The following is a 17,972-nucleotide window of genomic DNA, read 5'->3' as shown; positions in this document are numbered from 1 at the left end:
TCACATAGGTTGCATTGCTTCAAGACAGTTTGTGGCCCACCACCACCTTCTCAAGGGCAGTTAGGGATGAACAGTGACACACACATCCCATGAACAAATACAAAAAAAAAATTTCTGGAGCCAGTAATTAAGGGTAGGATGACTGAATACCTTGAAAACTTTCAGCTGATAAGGGAGAGCGAACATGGATTTATAAAGGGTGAGTCATGCCTGACAAACTAATTGGGGAGAATTTTCCCCCCATCAGGGTAGGAAGTGCAGGAGCGGGCGCATGCAGGTGCCCGTCTGATCTGTGCCCCCGATTGGGGCACACCGCCATTTTACGTGGGCGGGCCAATTAAGGCCTGACCAGCGTGGCGTCCGCCAGGAAGCGCTATGCGTTCCCAGTGCGGGCAGGGGGGGAAATCCCTCAGCCGAGAGTGCGCTCTTTCACGCATGCACGTGAAAGAGCACACTCATCTCCCTGAGGCTAAGCGCTGCCTCAGGGAGATCAGCACCAAATTTAAAAATAGTGAAGGGGCAAAATTAAAATTTCCCTGACATGTCCCCTCATGTGACACTGTCACATGAGTTGACACATGTCCATCACTTTTAATCAAACAATTATAAATTTTTAGAAACCCTCATGAAACCTCATCCCGCTAGTGGATGAGGTTTCTTGCTTTTTCTGAAGCCCGCCAGGGCTCCTGGCCTGTCCTCCATCTTTAAGGTTGGACCGGCAGGTCCATGAATTATTTCAATTACTTTTTAAATGTCCTCAATAGGCCGTTGACAGGTCAACGGGCGCACAGCTGATTCAGCTGCACCTCCACCGACCTGAAAATTGAAATGACGCAGGGTGACGTCGGGAGTTCCGCCCAAAGTCATCCCGCATCATTTTACACGTCGGCGAGTGGGCCCCGCCCCCGCTCACCGACCTAAGTATCCTGGCCATTGAATTTTTTAAACAGCTTGTTAAAGTAGTGGTCAGGGGAATGTCTACGGATGATATTTATTTGGACTTCAAGAAGGCATTTGACAAAGTCCATAATATGAAGCTGTTAGATAAAGTTGAAGTGCATGGAATTGGAGGCAAATTATTGGTCTGGTTAGGAAATTGCATGAGTGGCAGGATACAGTGTTTAGTGATACGGGGCAGGTATTCTATAATTTGCAGGATGGTGTTATCATGCAAGCATCTTCTTTGGGGCCTCACATGTTTAAATGACTTTGATAATGGGATAAAATCCACATATTCAAGTTTGCTGATGACACAAAGATAGGCAGCATTGTAATCCTTCTTTATCTATTTAAATAAATGTTAGCATCTCATACTGATGGTGAGTTGAGAAATGCAAGGTCTTCATAAATTGGTGGCGCACAGTGTATCCCAGGGAGAAAAATATTCTGTTTACCATGGGGATAAAGCGCCCTGTTACATTTCTTAAGAAATGTTCCATTAACTGTTTATTGATAAGGGTAATTTTCATTTACAATTGTAGTTTATGACTAAATTAAGCATTAGACTTATGGCTTAAGTTTCTTTTTTGAATTTTTCAATCTTTTAATTGTTCAGTTAATTGAGTAACCTGAACGAATGGTTATTTTCATTACCAGATTTAATTATTTTCCATTTATCACATACACTAAGTGTGATTTAATATAACAATGTTGAAAACTAACCATAGCTGTAATTGGGAGCACTGTAGTGTAAATGGCCTACAACATTGGATTAAAAAAGTGTATTTAAAGTGTTAAACAATAATCATGAGGAAAGAGAAATTATATCACCATGCTTAACCAAGAGAAACCTTTACTTACAGTACAACAAGGGTGGAAGACACTGGTGTGGCGAGAGGATATTTGGGACTTGTGGCTTGTGGCAAACCATCATATAATTCATGAGAATCTTGAATATTAGTGAATTAGGTCAGCCAGAATACAAATGATTGCTATACTAAATGTTTCTGTTACAACATTTAAAGAACAAGGAATTAACTCAATAATTTTAATTTAAGATTTTCCTGTCATTTATCTCTCAGGATACACAGTGAAAAAGATTCATATCATGTTAACTGATCTAGAATGTTTATTATTTGCATTGCCAGATTGAGCTTGGAACTTGGAAGCCACCCCCCAATTGTGAAGGGAAAATTGAGTCAAAGCTATATATTTTTGTTTTCCTGAGGTTCCACCCACCACCCTGCCCTCCCTCCCCCTGCTAGCACTCAAATTTATCTTCCTAGTACTGAATCTCAGCACAGCATTGTTTCAATCCTCTATTCCATGCCAGTTAGCACAAACCTGCCTGATATCTTTGTATCCTTTCCTGTACTTCAATCATGACCCGCTTCAGCTTCCCCTCTTTGGTACAATTGTTCACATTTCCCTGTCCAGATCTTGTTCAGTTTCCTTGTCCACTTCCCTGTTATATTGTAATACAATCTGGTTTCTCTCACCATAGATAGTTACACTATTGATTAGATGGTTCATTTTGAAGTCATCTGACACCCGCACATCACAATCATGAATTTCAGTCCTCCTTCAATGGAGATACAAACCAGTGAAAGTAAACCACCAAACTGCATAACTCGTTTGAACAATTCATTTTATCTCAAAATTCAAAGTGTACAGTTGTTCCTAATGATTGTACAATAATCTACCTGTTCCACAGTAACATCTAATACATACCCACACTCTAAACTCATACTTCTACTTTAACAAAAAGAAAGCCCATTCAGTGCAACTAGCTCATTTTGTTGCCAAACAATGATCATTCTATTCCTCTATCAACTCTACTAAATCCATTTCTTGAGTATAGGGCTGAAAAACCTATCATTATCCACAAAAAATAGATTGAGTAGAAAACTTAACTATCTACCATATCCGGTCAAAGGTTAATGAGATTATGCTTTTATTTTAGATTTTCAGGCTAATAGCCCTTCACTCAAAGAGTTTCTCTTGCTTCATCATCATTGATCACTCTCAAAAGACATTGAATTGGCCTCAGCTGTATGAAATGCTGCAATATTTATGTTTGGTGTTTCAGTTAGAAGTATATTAACGGTTTGACACCAATCTGACACCAATTTCTGCATTTGTTGCTTTTTCTTGTCTGTAATATCAGGTTGATGCATATGGAAACTGCCAAATAATAGATTCCAAACAATAAGATGGCTTTTCTAAGGTAAATGCTGTCTGAAGAATTGTGACTACAGTGCACTGGAAGTGCGCTGTGCAGACACATCCAGGATGGTGCATGATTTTCCAATGATTCATTATTACCATATCTTGTGATGTTGGAACGTTACACTGAGTTCGGTGAGAGAAGTGAGAATACATTTTGGCTTTGCCATGCCCTTAAAGACATCTGCAATATTAAAGAAACAAGCCAAACAGTTGACCTAGAAGAAACCTAGGGGTTTCTTGAGGGATAATATAAACACATGGGATAGAAGGGCAAGGGAGACATTGGTCTTCTTGCTACAAGGGAACCCATTTCCAGTATCACCTTGACTCCTCAATGCCTTCCAGCCTGTTTCAGCGTGTCCATCACATTGTTTATTATAGCATAACCTGTTCTTATCCTGCCATGTAATAGACTACAGCTGCTTTCTAAAGCCTTGTTTGTATTTTTTTTTTAATTTTCAAGCAGTATAATAATTACAAGGCAGGAAAATTATTACTTTCTCTTAGAACCCTTTTTATTTAAAAATTCAAAGGTTACTGAGTAGTATGAGTGATGTCCTTACTTAAAACAATAAGTTTAAGTATATTTAAGATGAACCTGTCTAAAAGTAATGATAAGGTGAAGAAGGAAGTTCCACTTGATGCTTGTCTTCACGGGTGAAAAAATTGTTGGGAAATTATGTTGGGTTGGAAAAGCTGCCCCCAAGTCAGTTTATTCTAAAAGCATCACATGTGAGTGATGGTGCAGTGCATTTCAACGCAATTTCTATAGCTTCCAGAGTTTCCATGTTTCCCAAACACTTTTTTCATCAATATATGTTGCCTGTGCATTTTTTTAAAAAACTCAATCCAGTTAAAAAGGCCAATTATTGAAACCAAAGCAGTTTTAACTTTGAAAATATGAAAGTTACCATGTATGCCATATATATTTTAAGAAGGACATCATTTCTTTTAAATTGTCATCCAAGTCTGGTATCTATCTGTTAACCATCTGTCTGCCTGTAGTTGTTTGTCTGCATTATCTTCCATATTTTGATGAAAGATACATGTCATTTTTTTCCTTTTCCTTTCCCCCTTTTTGTAGAGCTAATTGAGTCTACTAGTTATACTAGTCCTTCTAATCCTCCCCTCATCACAGGTCAGTATGCCCGCATGCATTTAGCCAGACTCTTTTGATACTTTTATTATGGAAACTGAGAGAAAAGTTGGAACTTTACATTTCAGTTATGCTTTGCTTTGATGTTCCTGAAATTTTGATGGAAGCTGTAAGCTGTTTGATAATCCCATGCATTTAGAAGTGATTGGTTAATGAAATTCTGAAGGTTGTTTATGATGTGCTCCTTTTTCTAATCATCATCTTTGTCACCTAATTAATTATTACAGTTATCTGTACATCATGCACTGGCTTACCACAGTGCCTGCTCACACCTCACTGCTGAGCTGGAGATGCAACTATTCCAGAGTGCTGACCTGCATTTCCACCTAAAAACTCAATTTGCCTAAAAACTTGAATCTTGAAGATTACTTAAGTAGTATTTATGTACTTAGAAAAGTTTTAGCAATAAAGGCACAAAAATTATATCTCAATTAAATATTAGGGCAATGCAGAACTGTGATTTTGATTTGAAAATATCTACTTCATTGGATAACAACCGAGTAAGCGAAGGTCCACATTTGGTTGCTCAGAAGGTAAATAGACCATAGGTGTGGTTTTAAGCAGTATACCCAGAAAGCTCCCTAGTTTGATCTTTTTTCCAATGCTGAGTTAGCAGATATCAGCTGGAATAGAAATGAAAACACATTTGGTCTCTGTGGCTTATGTTCTCCTTTCTTAGCCCAGGCATTCCATATTGCTAAAAGTACATGTGTTTGTTAGGTTTGACCTGGGTAATCTTGGCCATGATGCCTCATATTATCAAATGATCAGTCTACACTCACTCACATTGGCTTTACATGTGACAAATAGCTACTTGGGCAATGTGTCTATGGGAGCACCTGTTTTGCTGTACCTATGCATAAGTCGCCATCTTCAGAGGAAGGAAGTAATGGGACAAATAGAAATTGGATGACCAAACAAAAATCACTAAGACTCTAAAGATGTTTTAAAAATATTTTAAACTATAGTTGGATACTGAGGTGTTTCATTTGATTGTCCTTTTGGAAGGACAAAATGAAGCTTTTTAGGGCAGTAAATAAATAAGGGATTATAACCACTCCTGTAGAAGAACGAGTTGAATGCAGTTTCTTGTTAAATGCTTTATGTTCTTAAATAGTACAAAGAAGTTAGGTTACACAATGGATGAATGAACTTGCTTTTAATTTACAAATACTCAATACTTTAAACATTTTGGTGTACACAGGACTGAAAAATGGATACCAGACCAAAATGACAAATTGTGTATTTAAAAGTTATTAGCATTTGAACACAGTATGACCTAGCTCGAATGCTTCCGGGAAAGTTACCCCAATCTTATGAAAGTACAAGCCATTCTGATGCATTTAGGCAAGCTACCTCACTAGGTACAACCCTACCTATTTTGTAGCACTGTTTGGAGACTTTTTTGTATCATTTACCTGTGTAGAAATGTGATGTTCAAAATTTGCTAAAAATCAAATTATGAGCAAATTATTTTGTTAAATAACCTCCATTGCCCCTCCCTTGCTTCCAACAGAACCAGGCCAGTATAATATTACAAACTAAGATAAAAGCAAAATACTGCGGATGCTGGAAATCTAGAACAAAAACAAAAATACCTGGAAAAACTCAGCAGGTCTGACAGCATCTGCGGAGAGGAGCACAGTTAATGTTTTGACTCGAAACGTCAATTGTATCCCTCTCCGCAGATGCTGTCAGACCTGCTGAGTTTTTCCAGGTATTTTTGTCTGTGTAATATTAAAAACTGTTTATTTCATTCCTTGAGAGTCACATCATAGAAGCATTTTTAATGTTTGGAAAAATATTTTAACTGACCTTCACAAATATATTGGGTTGGAATTTAATGCCCTGTCCTCCCCTGGAGGCAAGTTCGTAGGTAGGGGATGTCATGTGATCGGGTGGGAATGTGCAGCTGGAGATCCCTCCTTCCCACCCAGAGGCCAGTTGAGGCCCTTAAGTGTCCACTTAACCCTGGGCGGCAGCAGGGTCCCTTGTTCACAGGAACCCCAGTCGAGGTACCCATCATCAGGAAGGGGGGCCCCATGGACTACCTTTGGTTCCAACTTCCATCCCTCCTCCCCCATCTTGCCAGCAACTCCTCCTTGTCACCCACATCCCGCCCACACTCACCTCTTTCTGAGAATCCATTGGTGATCTTCACTGTAGTTGCATTAGTGGCCAACGCTCCCGGTACTGGAACTGCCACCCTCTGATTGGCTGACAGCTCTCAGGGGCAATTTCCCACCCCACTGGGGGCTTAATCGGATGAGAGGCCTGACAATGCCCAGATAATTGCCTGATTGGAATGGAATAGCGTCTGGCCTCCCGGAAAGAAGTAACGGAGGGCTCTCAACGATTCTCCATCTGGTGGACAAGACCCCAATCACCCACAATAAATTCTGGTCTTGATCTCATTTGTTTCTGGATTTCTCTTGGTAAATGGGTGTGTTAATTTGACATAAATATTTACCTGTTAATGAACACTTAATTTCTATAAGCACAAAAAGGTGATTGGGCTCAGTCTGTTTCTTAATGACAGATCAACCCCCACCTACCTGCCTTTCCTTACTGAAAATATATCTAAAGGTCTCTTGAGTTCATTCATTCATATTGTCTGCCTCAAGGACCTCCCCTAGCAATTTATTTTACAAATCTGGTGCTCTTTTGGTGAATATTTTCACCTGACTACCTCTCTCCTTCCTCTCCAATTATAAGTTGCATTTTTTGGCCTAGAACTCTACATCATTAGGAGCAATTTACCTGCAGCAAAGTTGCCATTTACTTTGGACTATGAACTCGGAAGATTGGGAGTAAAGATCAGTTTAGGCCATCATTATTCAGTTACCTGCAGCCTTTTATTAATTCCACTTAAACATGATTTTATATTGTCCAATTTAATAAAACATTATGACTCATCTCCCACACCTCTGCCCTCACACCTTCCTTTCCCTCCCAGAGCCACGATATGGTCCCCCTTGTCCTCGCTTTTCACCCCACCAGCCTCCGCATTCAAAGGATCATCCTCCACCATTTCCGCCAACTCTAGCATGATGCCACCACCAAACACATCTTCCCTTCACCCCCACTGTCGGCATTCCATAGGGACCATTCCTTCCGGAACACCCTGGTCCATTCCTCTATCACCCACTACGCCTCAAGCGTAGTGATCCTCCCACAGCACCTTCCCATGCAATCGCAGAAGGCGCAACACTTACTTTACTTCCCCCCTCCTCACCGTCCAAGGACCCAAACACTCCTTTCAAGTGAAGCAGTACTTCACTTGCACTTCCCTCAATTTGATCAATTGCGCTCACTGCTCCCAATGCAGTCTCCTCTACATTGATCCACATTGGTCTGTCCGCAAGCATGACCCAGACCTTCCTGTCGCTTGCCATTTCAACACTCCACCCTGCTCTCATGCCCACATGTCCTTCCTGGGCCTGCTGCAATGTTCCAGTGAAGCTCAGCGCAAACTAGAGGAACAGCACCTCATCTTCCAGCTAGGCACTTTACAGCCTTCCGGATTTAACATTGAGTTCAACAACTTCAGATCATGAACTCTCTCCTCCAACTTCACCCCTTTTTGATCCCTTTTCTAAATATTTATTTTTTAATTTTTATATTTATATTTTTTCCCATCTATTTCTATTATTATTTTTAAAATTTATTTCCATTCATTGTTTTATCCCCATCTTTTAGCCTATTCCGATCTTTTTTCCCACACCATCCCCTCCCCCCATCCCACACTCACTAGGGCCATCTGTCACTTGCTCACCCTGCTTTCTGCTCTTAATGTCACCATTAGCACCTCTTTTAGCCAGTATTACCACCTTTGACCTTTTGTTTATGACATCTTTTGCAATCTCTCCTTTCCCTCCACCTATCGCTGGCCTATCTAGTTCCACCTGTCCCACCAACTTTAACAGTATATATTTCATCATATTTTTACTTCCCTTTAGGTCTGAAGAAGAGTCATATGGACTTGAAACGTTAATTCTGTCTTCCTCTCCACAGATGCTGTCTAACCTACTGAGCTTTTCCAGCAATTTTTGCTCTTGTTTCAGATTTCCAGCGTCCGCAATATTTTGCTTTTATTTTGATAAAACATTTCTTTTACAGCTTTACAATTAACTGTGCAATTTGATGTGAGCAATGTGTCAGGCTATTTATGTGGCAGTGCATATGAAGTTATTAAAATATTATGGAAGGTACAATTCTGTTAAATTTAAGTTGGTTGCTACCCAATGGCTTAGTGAATGAATGTAGCATGTGGGTGGTTCGTGAGCTACAGCTTTGATCACTGCACTGCTCTGGTTTATGTATGTTCAATGAAGACAGTAGTGAGATTGCTATAGTTGACATTAAAGTCCTAGGCTAAAGAGGAGGAAAGGATGGCAGAGTTTCCACTCTGGAGGTTCTTCCTCTAAATGCCTTAAGTTCTCTTAACATGTGAATGTCAGTTGAGGTTGAAAGTGGGCTTGGCCACAATCATTCCTATGGCAAAAATTTTCCTGTCAGCAAGCGGGGGCGGGGCCCGCTCACCGACGCATAAAATGACATGGAATGACGGCGGGCGGAACTCCCTATGTCATCCCACGTCATTTGCATTTTCAGGTCGTTACGGGTGCAGCCGAGTCAGCTGTGCACCCACCGACCTGTCAATGGTCTGTTGAGGCCATTCAATAGTCAATTAAAGCAATTAGTGGACTTGCCTATTCAACCTTAAGGTTGGTGGGCAGGTCGGGAGCGCTGGCGGCCACCTGAAAACGCATGAAACCTCATCCACGGGCGGGATGACGTTTCATGACTGAATTAAAAAATTAACATTCATTTTTACTTAAAGTTATGTCCATGTCCCAACTCATGTGACATCGTCACATGAGGAGACATGGATGGCAAATGAAATTTTCGAAACAAAAATTTTTTCCCTTTGAGAACTGATCTCCCTGAGGCAGCACTTAGTCTCAGGGAGATCGGAGCGTTCCTTCACGCGCATGTGTGAAGGAGCGCACTTCTGCATTTCCCATTCCTCCACCCCACCCACACAGGGAGCGCACAGCACTTCCATGCGGACGCTACGCTGGGGCCTGCCCCAAAAAATGGTGGCGCGCCCCCAATCGGGGACGCCGATTGGAGGAGCGCCCACCCACGCCTGTTCCCACACTTCCCCACCGATGGGGGGAAAATGTTGCCTATATGTTTGAAAAGCCTGTCAACATATTCTGTCTAGGCTCAGACTTGAGAGGGGATGTTTCAGTGTGATTCCAGAGAACTACCAAGACCAAAATAGGAATGCTTAATTCCCAATTAATATCCTGCATGTGAGCACAAAAGTCATCAATCATTTTTAATAAAAATATGCTGCTATTCGTATATTAAATTCTCTTTATTATGGAGTATAATTTGATTTCATCTGCAGTCTTCATTCCCTCGGTATGACATGATTAGTGGCCTAATTACTTATTGTAAAACCACTATCTAAAATCATTTGACTGTAAAGAGGCCTTTAAACTAAAGGGCAGAATTTTTTGGATGGCTGGGTTTCCCACTTTGCTACCCAAAGAGTCAGCAGGAAACACATCCCTGCTGATACTGGCTGCTTTGCAGCCATTTAACGTTTGGTAGGGCGTTAATTGGCTAGGAACAAGACTTCGGCCACCATCTGAGGAGGAAGTCGCACCTTAGTGTGCTGCCAGCCAATTGGATGGCTGGCAGCTCTGTAGTCCCAGCAGTGCCAGGTTCAAGCAGAGATCACTACTGGGACTACAGCCAGTCCCTGAAGAAGAAGAGTTAATGGAGGCTGGACTGAAGGTAAGTCAGGGGTGTCAATAGGGCCTGGTTAGCAGGCCCCTGCAAGGGAGCAAGGGGGCTGGAGGGCTGGATTTGAGAGGGCTGGGAGATTGAGGGTTTTAAAGGGGATACGACCTTGGGGGAGGCGCATCTGATAGGCACAGGGGACACCCAAAGGAGGTACACCCCTACCTTGGCCCAACCTCAGCCTGTGCAGATAAAGCTGCCAGGCTAGCTGTTTGGTGTGGGCTCTCCCTGCCGTGCGTAAAGTAGTGGCCAGGTGGAATGAGGCACTTAAGTGGCCATTACTTGTCCACCTAAAGGCCTCAAAAGTCTCAAGGGTGAGCAAGCCACCTGATGTCTCCCACCACTCCCTGTAAAATGGGAGACATGCCAGGGGCAAAAGGGCAGGTAAGCGGTGGGTAAGCCATGTGCTGCATTTTATGAGCCCCTCCTGCTTTCAAACCTACCAGTGGGGACCATAAAGTTTCACACCAACAAAGGGGTGGGCAGTTCACCTGAGGGGAGATTTGTAAAGTTAAAGAGACAAAACAAGGCAATAGTGCTGGGTAATAATATTTAGAGTCATAGAGTCACAGAGGTCTACAGCACAGAAAAAGGCCCTTCGGCGCCAGTCACACAACTAACTAACTATTCTAATCCCATTTTCCAGCACTAGGCCCATAGCCTTCTTTGCCATGGCATTGCAAGTGCACATCCAAATACTTCTTAAAGGTTATGAGGGTTTCTGCCTCGACCACCCTTTCAGGCAGTGAGTTCCAGATTCCCACCACCCTCTGGGTGAAAAAATTCTTCTTCACATCCTCTCTAAACCTCCTGCCCCTTACCTTAAATCTATGCTCCCTGGTTATTGATCCCTCTACCAAGGGGAGAAGTTTCTTCCTGTCTACCTGATCTATGCCCCTCATAATATTATACACCTCAATCATGTCCCCCCTCAATCTCCTCTGCTACAGGGAAAATAACCCCAGCCTATCCAATCTCTCCTCATAACTAAAACTCTCCAGCCCAGGCAGCATCCTGGTAAATCTCCTCTGCACTCTCTCTAGTGCAATCACATCCTTCCTGTAATGCAGATTCCAGAACAATACTCTAGCCGTGGCCTAACCAGCGTTTTATACAGTTCCAGCATAACCTTCCTGCTCTTATCTTCTATGCCTCGGCTAATAAAGGCAAGTATCCCATATGCCTTCTTAACCACCTTATCTACCTGTCCCGCTACCTTAAGAGACCGGTGGACATGCACACCAAGGTCCCTCTGATCCTCGGTACTTCCCAGGGTCGTACCATTCATCGTATATTTCCATGCCTTGTTTGTCCTGCCCAAGCGCATCACCTCACACTTATCCGGATTAAGTTCCATTTGCCACTGATAAGCCCATCTGACCAACCCATCTATATCCTCCTATAATCTAAGGTTATCCTCCTTACTATTTACCACCCCACCAATTGTTGTGTCATCCGCGAACTTACTGATCAACCCTCCTACATTCAAGTCTAAATTGTTCATATATACCACAAACAGCAAGGGACCCAACACCGATCCCTGTGGAACCCCACTGGACGCAGGCATCCAGTCACAAAAACATCCCTCGAGCATCACCCTCTGCTTCTTGCCACTCAACCAATTCTGGATCCAATTTGCCAAATTGCCTTAGATCCCGTGGGCTCTTACCTTTGTTATCAGTCTCCCATCCGGGACCTTATCAAAAGCCTTACTGAAGTCCAAGTAGACTACGTCAAATGCATTGCCCTCGTCTACACACCTGGTCACTTCTTTGAAAAATTCAATCAAATTGGTCAGACATGACCTTCCCTTAACAAAATCATGCTGAATGTCCTTGATTAATCCCTGCCTCTCCAAGAGTAGATTAATTCTGTCCCTCAGAATTGCTTCCAATAGTTTCCCTGCCACTGAGTTAGATTGACTGCCATGTCGTTCCTTGGTTTATCCCTTCCTCCCTTCTTGATTAATGGTACCACATTGGCTGTCCTCCAGTCCTCTAGCACCTCTCCTGTGGCCAGAGAGGTATTGAAAATTATTGCCAGCACCCCTGCTATCTCCTCCGTTGCCTCACTCAACAGCCTGGGTTACATTTCATCCGGGCCTGGAGATTTATTTACTTTTAAACCTTTCAGATCACTTAGAACCTCCTCCCTTTCTATGCTAATTTCTTTAAATTATATCAGAGTCCTACTGCCTGATTGGCATACCCACGTTATCTCTCTCACTTGTGAACACTGACACAAAGTATTCATTTAGAACCCAACCTACGTCTTCTGGCTCCACACACAAATTACCACTATGGTCCTTTATGGGCCCTACTCTTTCCCAAGTTATCCTCTTGCTCTTAATGTACTTGTAAAATAACTTTGGATTTCTCTTTATTTTTCCTGCCAATGTTTCTTCATGCCCCCCTTTTGCTCTCTTAATTCCCTTTTTAAGTTCCCCCTACACATTCTATACTCCTCTAGGACTTCCGCTATGAGCCCTTGGTATCTACCATAAACCGTAAGCCTCCCTTTTTCTCTTTATCCAATCCTGTATATCCCTCAACATCCAGGATTCCCAGGATTTGTTGGTCCCACCCTTTGTCTTTACTGGAATATGTTGGCCCTGTAGTCTCCCTATTTCCTTCTTGAATGAGTCCCACTGCTGTGATGCAGATTTACCTAAAAGTAGCTGCTCCCAGTCCACTCTGGCCAAAACATATCTGACTTGCAAGGATAACCAAATTGTGACAGGAAGGGACAGAGTGTACAAACATAGGAGTGCAACATCAAATAATGTCAGAGAAGGCAAAAATGGTAAAAAGACAAAATTAGAAGTTCTTTATCTGAATGCTCACAGCATTCATAACAGGATGGGTGAATTGATAGCACAAATAGAAATAAATGAGTTTGATATGATAGCCATTGCAGATACTGGTTGCAAGGTGACCAAGACTGAGAACTGAATATTCAAGAGTATTTGACTTTTCAGATGGACAGGAGGGAAAGAAAAGGAGGTGGGGTAGCTCTGTTCATAAAGGATGAGATCAGTACAATAGTGAGAAATGAGCTGGGTTCAGAAGATCAAGATGTAGAATCAGTTTGGTTGGAGATAAGAAACAGCAAAGGAAGAAGATCACTGGTGGGAGTAGTTTATAGCCCCCCCAACATTAACCACACAGTAGAACAGCATATACATTGACAAGTAATAGGGGCTTGTAAGAAAGGCACTGCAATAATCGTGGGTTACCAAATTGATTTTCACATCGATGGGTCAAATCAAATTGGCAAAGGTAGCCTGGAAGATGATTTCATAGAATGTATTCAGGACAGTTTCTTAGAACAATACATTCTGGAATCTACCAGGGACCAGACTATATTGGACCTGGTAATGTTTAAGTAGACAGGATTAATTAAAGACCCCATAGCTGATCCTCTGGCAAGAGGATAACATGTAGGATTTTATATTCCATTTGAGAGTCAGAAATGTGATCCATAACCCGAGTCTTAAACTTAAAGGCAATTACAAGGGTATGAAGACAGAGTTAGCTAACGTGGACTGGGGAAATAGGTTAGAAGGGAAGAGGGTAGAGAAGCAGTGACAGACATTTACTGAGATAATTCATAACTCTCAGTAAAGATATATTCCATGGAGGAAGAAAGACACTACCAGAAGGATGCACCACCCGTGGTTAACTAAGAAAGTTAAGGGTGGTATCAAATTGAAAGAAAAGGCAAACAATGCTGCGAGGATTCATAGTAGGCCAGAGGATTTGGAAAGTTTTAGAAACAAACAAAGGATAACTAAAAAAAAAATAAAGAGGGAGAAATTAGAGTATGAGAAAACTAACTATATAAAATAAGAAATATAAAAACAAACAGTAAAAGTTTCTACAATTATATAAAAAGGAAAAGAGCAGCTAAAATGAGCACCAGTCTCTTAGAGCATGAGATTGGAGAATTAATAATGGGAAACAAGGAATGGCAAAGTCTTTGAACAAGTATTTTGTATCTGTCTTCATGATAGATGGTAGAAAAAGCTTCCCGAGAATAGTAGAAAATCAAGAGGCAAAAGGGAGGGAGGAAATTGCTCTCACTAGAGAAAAAATGAGGGGAATACTAATGGAACTTAAGGCTGACAAGTCCCCTGGATCTGAGGCCTACATCCTAGGGTCTTATAAGAAGTGGTTTCAGAGATAGTGGATGCATTGGTTGTAATCCTCCAAAATTCCTTAAATTCTGGAAAGATCCTAGAGGATTGGAAAATGTAACACCTCTGTTCAAAAAGGAGGGAGATAGAAACTATAGGCCAGTTAGACTAACACATGTCTTTGAGAAAATGATAGGATCCATTATTAAAGTGGTATAATAGGACATTTAGAAAATAATAAGACAATCATGCAGAGTCAATATGGTTTTGTTAAAGGTAAATAGTGTTTGACAAATTTATTAAAGTTCCTTGGGAATGTAACAAGCAGGGTGGATAAAGGGGAACTGGTAGGTGTAATGTATTTGGATTTCCAAAAGGCATTCGATGAAGTGCCACATAAAAGGTTACTGCACGACATATGGGTTTATAGTGTTGGGAGTGATATGTTAGCATGGATAGAGGACTGGCTAACTCACAGGAAACAAAATGTTGGGATAAAAGATCATTTTAAGGATGGCAAACAGTAGTGAGTGGAGTGCCACAAGGATGTGCAGGGGTCTCAACTATTCACAATCCATATCAGTGACTTGAATGAAGACACCAACTGTATTGTAGCCAAATTTGCTGACGATACAAAGATAGGTAGGAAAGCAAGTTGTGAGGAGAATACAAAGAGTCTGCAAAGGCATATAGATAGGTTGTGAGTGGACAAAAATTTGACAGATGGAGTAAAATGAGAGGTTGTCCACTTTTGCAGGAAGAATAGAATAGCAAAATATTATTTAAATGGAGAGAGACTGCAGAATACTGTGGTACAGAGGGGCCTGGATGTCCAACAAGTTAGAACACAGGTACTACAAGTAATTAGGAAAGCAAATGTAATGTTGTCCTTTATTGCAAGGGCGATGACATATAAAAGTAGAAAAGTCTTGTTACAACTGTACGCGGCATTGGTGAGACCACACCTTGAGTGCTCTTTACAGTTTTGGTCACCTTACTTAAGGAACAAGATAGGTGCAATAGAGCAGTTCAGAGAAGGATCATTAGACTGATCGCTGGGATGGAAGGTTTCTCTTCTGAGAAAAGGTTGAGCAGGCTTGATCTATGCTCATTGGAATTTAGAAGAATAAGTGGTGATCTTATTGAAACATATAAGATTCTGAGGGAACTTGACAGGGTGGATACTGAGAGGATGTTTGCCCTCATGAGGGAATCTAGAACTAGGGGGTACACTTCCAAAATAAGGGGTCTTCCATTTACGACAGAGATGAGGAGGCATTTCTTTTCTCGGAGTGTCATTAGAGTTTGGAATTCTCTTCGCAGAGAGCAGTGGAGCTGCGTCATTGAATATGTTCAAGGCTGAGTTAAACAGATTTTTGATTGACAAGGGAGTCAAGGGTTATGAGGGGTAGATAGGACAGTGGAGTTAAGGCTAAAATCAGGTCAGCCATGATCTTATTGAATGGCGGAGCAGGCTTGAACGGCTGAATGGCTATCTCCTACTCCTATATTCTTATGTGCTTCTTAAAGTTTTTTTTCAAATTATGCAGCGATTTATGATTTCTCTTATTTTCACAGTGCCAAGCACAGAGCATTATTGGATCACCGGCAGTGCTGAAGTTATTTTATCCTGGTGGTGCCTGGTGATGGCATTATCCTGTCTGGTCAGCACATACTAGCAGAAGGGGAAATGTGCAAGCTGCAGTGAACAAAAAAAACCACAAAGAAGTTCAAGAATCTCTTCCAAGTGCTGGGAATACAATCTGGTACAGTTCATTAATGGAAAAATGTGAGAATCAACCAGCAGTACAAACACAGGGATGTGAAACTTTCCTAGGATTAATGATTCTATAAATGTCTAAATTATATTCTTTTCAGGTTATCATCAAGTTCTAACATAGAACTCATGCTCTATCATGCTTCGTAGGCTGTGGAAGTTACTTTGAAACATATATTGTAATATCTTGCATATAAGCTGCAACGCTTCACAAACTAGGTTAACCCTACCAAGGTGCTGAATACATGCAAGAAAGATATGGCACTTGCATGAGATTTCATCATCTATAATATGATTTAATCTTCATCATTGTACTGTAAGGTCACAGGGCATTCAGTGAAAATGGACCTCTTGCGTCTAGTTCTGAAATTTTAACAGATATGTTAAAAAAAACCTGAATCAAGGAAGCCTATTTGTACAATAGAACAGACTGACAACAAGAGAAGCATCCACCTCAAATAATCATTTGTCAAAATATTAGAATGAATACCACAGGGATACCCTTTGACACACTATAGTTTTCTTCTAAAATCCCATGCAGTTGTAGAATAAGTTTACTGGAGAAAATTAGAACGAGTAGGTCAGTCATCTATCACGCTGTTTTATTTTTCCCTTTCACAACACTCCCACACATACACTTGAAGTGACATTTCAGATTGGGGATCTCATTTACAGAAATGGTATTCACTTCATTTTTTTGTAATTATTTTGTTCAATAGGATTTCAGTCCTGCCCTCTCCCATTGTATTGTTAGAATAAATGGGGGGAGAAAACGTGAAAATACTGGAAATGTGAAATTACACAATCATTCTTTGGAAATAAACAGTATGTAAGGAGGTTAAGGCAGTTTAACATTTTAGGTGGGAACCTCCACAAGAGCTTTCTTTTCTAATGGAAAATCCCACCCAAAACTTTCTATTTGTTTTTCAGCTGGTGACAACCATTGACTTTATTTCAATGTAGAATAAAATGGCATAAAGGCATGATTATTTTTTTCACTCTATTCTGTATTTGATGGTTGGCCTGATAGTCCTCCCAGTTTAGTATGCGGATAGGCTCATCCAGGCTGGCTGCTTTTGTGGCTTTGCTACCTATTGTGTAGACTGTCTCTTTAACAGTATTTCCATCTATAAGCTGTGACTTGTATGAAGCTGCAGCACATAACTACATTTGTTTATATATGAAAGATAACAAGAAATTATTGTGGTTATTTTTAAATTCTAGCTCACCCTGAGACCAGGAAAGTGTAAGAATGGAAGCCTCCAATTTACAAGTTACAAGAATGCTACCATACACTTTCTTGACCAGATGGCTGTGCAGCTAGTTGCAACAAAACAAAAAGTCAAATCTAGGTTTCAGTACTTCAAAAAACAATCTGTGCCAAACCTTATAGCCTTTACACATGCATAGCACAACTTCAATCGTAATGGTGTTCAATTAGCATCTTCAGCACAGAAGCACGCAACATATTTAAGATATTAATTTACTCCAACAAAATTTTTGCCTACAAAAATCCTGGAATAAGGAGAAAAGAAAATCTAATGTTGTTATTAAAGAACAAAAATAACTAGTAATTATACAATTGTACAAGGTTTGTGAGATCTGGGGTTTACAGCAGCGAGAACAGCAAAGTGATGTTCAGTAAGGAATACCTTTACAAAAATTCTGCAATTACAAGTTTGATTTATTAAAGTGAAACTGTCTTCATTCAAATGTTTAAACTTTTTTATTTTGATTTGCTTGGCAAATATTGTGACATGATGATGGAGCTCACTCCAAATAATATAATTTGTTCATAATGCCAACATGAAGAAAATGATATGCTGATATCCTTCCCCAATCCATTTATCAGACCACCTCTTCAGTATACTAACTTAATGAAGGAATTTTTGGCAAATCTTTTGTTACTTGTGGAGGAG

At 40.9% G+C, this 17,972-nt stretch overlaps 1 protein-coding gene across 1 annotated transcript in view; it reads left to right on the top strand.

Annotated features, from left to right (window-relative positions):
* negr1 (neuronal growth regulator 1) overlaps positions 1 to 17,760 on the top strand; it is a 1,562,459-nt gene extending 1,544,699 nt beyond the window's left edge. The window contains exon 7 of the mRNA XM_041208369.1: positions 15,855 to 17,760. Within this exon, the coding sequence (XP_041064303.1) occupies positions 15,855 to 15,955 (101 nt within the window). The 3' untranslated portion in view covers positions 15,956 to 17,760. The remainder of the gene's footprint in view (positions 1 to 15,854) is intronic.
* The last annotated feature ends 212 nt before the right edge of the window (positions 17,761 to 17,972 follow it).

The sequence above is a fragment of the Carcharodon carcharias genome, chromosome 16 (assembly GCF_017639515.1).
Source record: "Carcharodon carcharias isolate sCarCar2 chromosome 16, sCarCar2.pri, whole genome shotgun sequence".
Lineage (NCBI taxonomy): Eukaryota > Metazoa > Chordata > Chondrichthyes > Lamniformes > Lamnidae > Carcharodon > Carcharodon carcharias.
The sequence above is the reverse complement of the archived record's forward strand: the minus strand, read 5'-3'. Positions and strand labels throughout refer to the sequence as shown.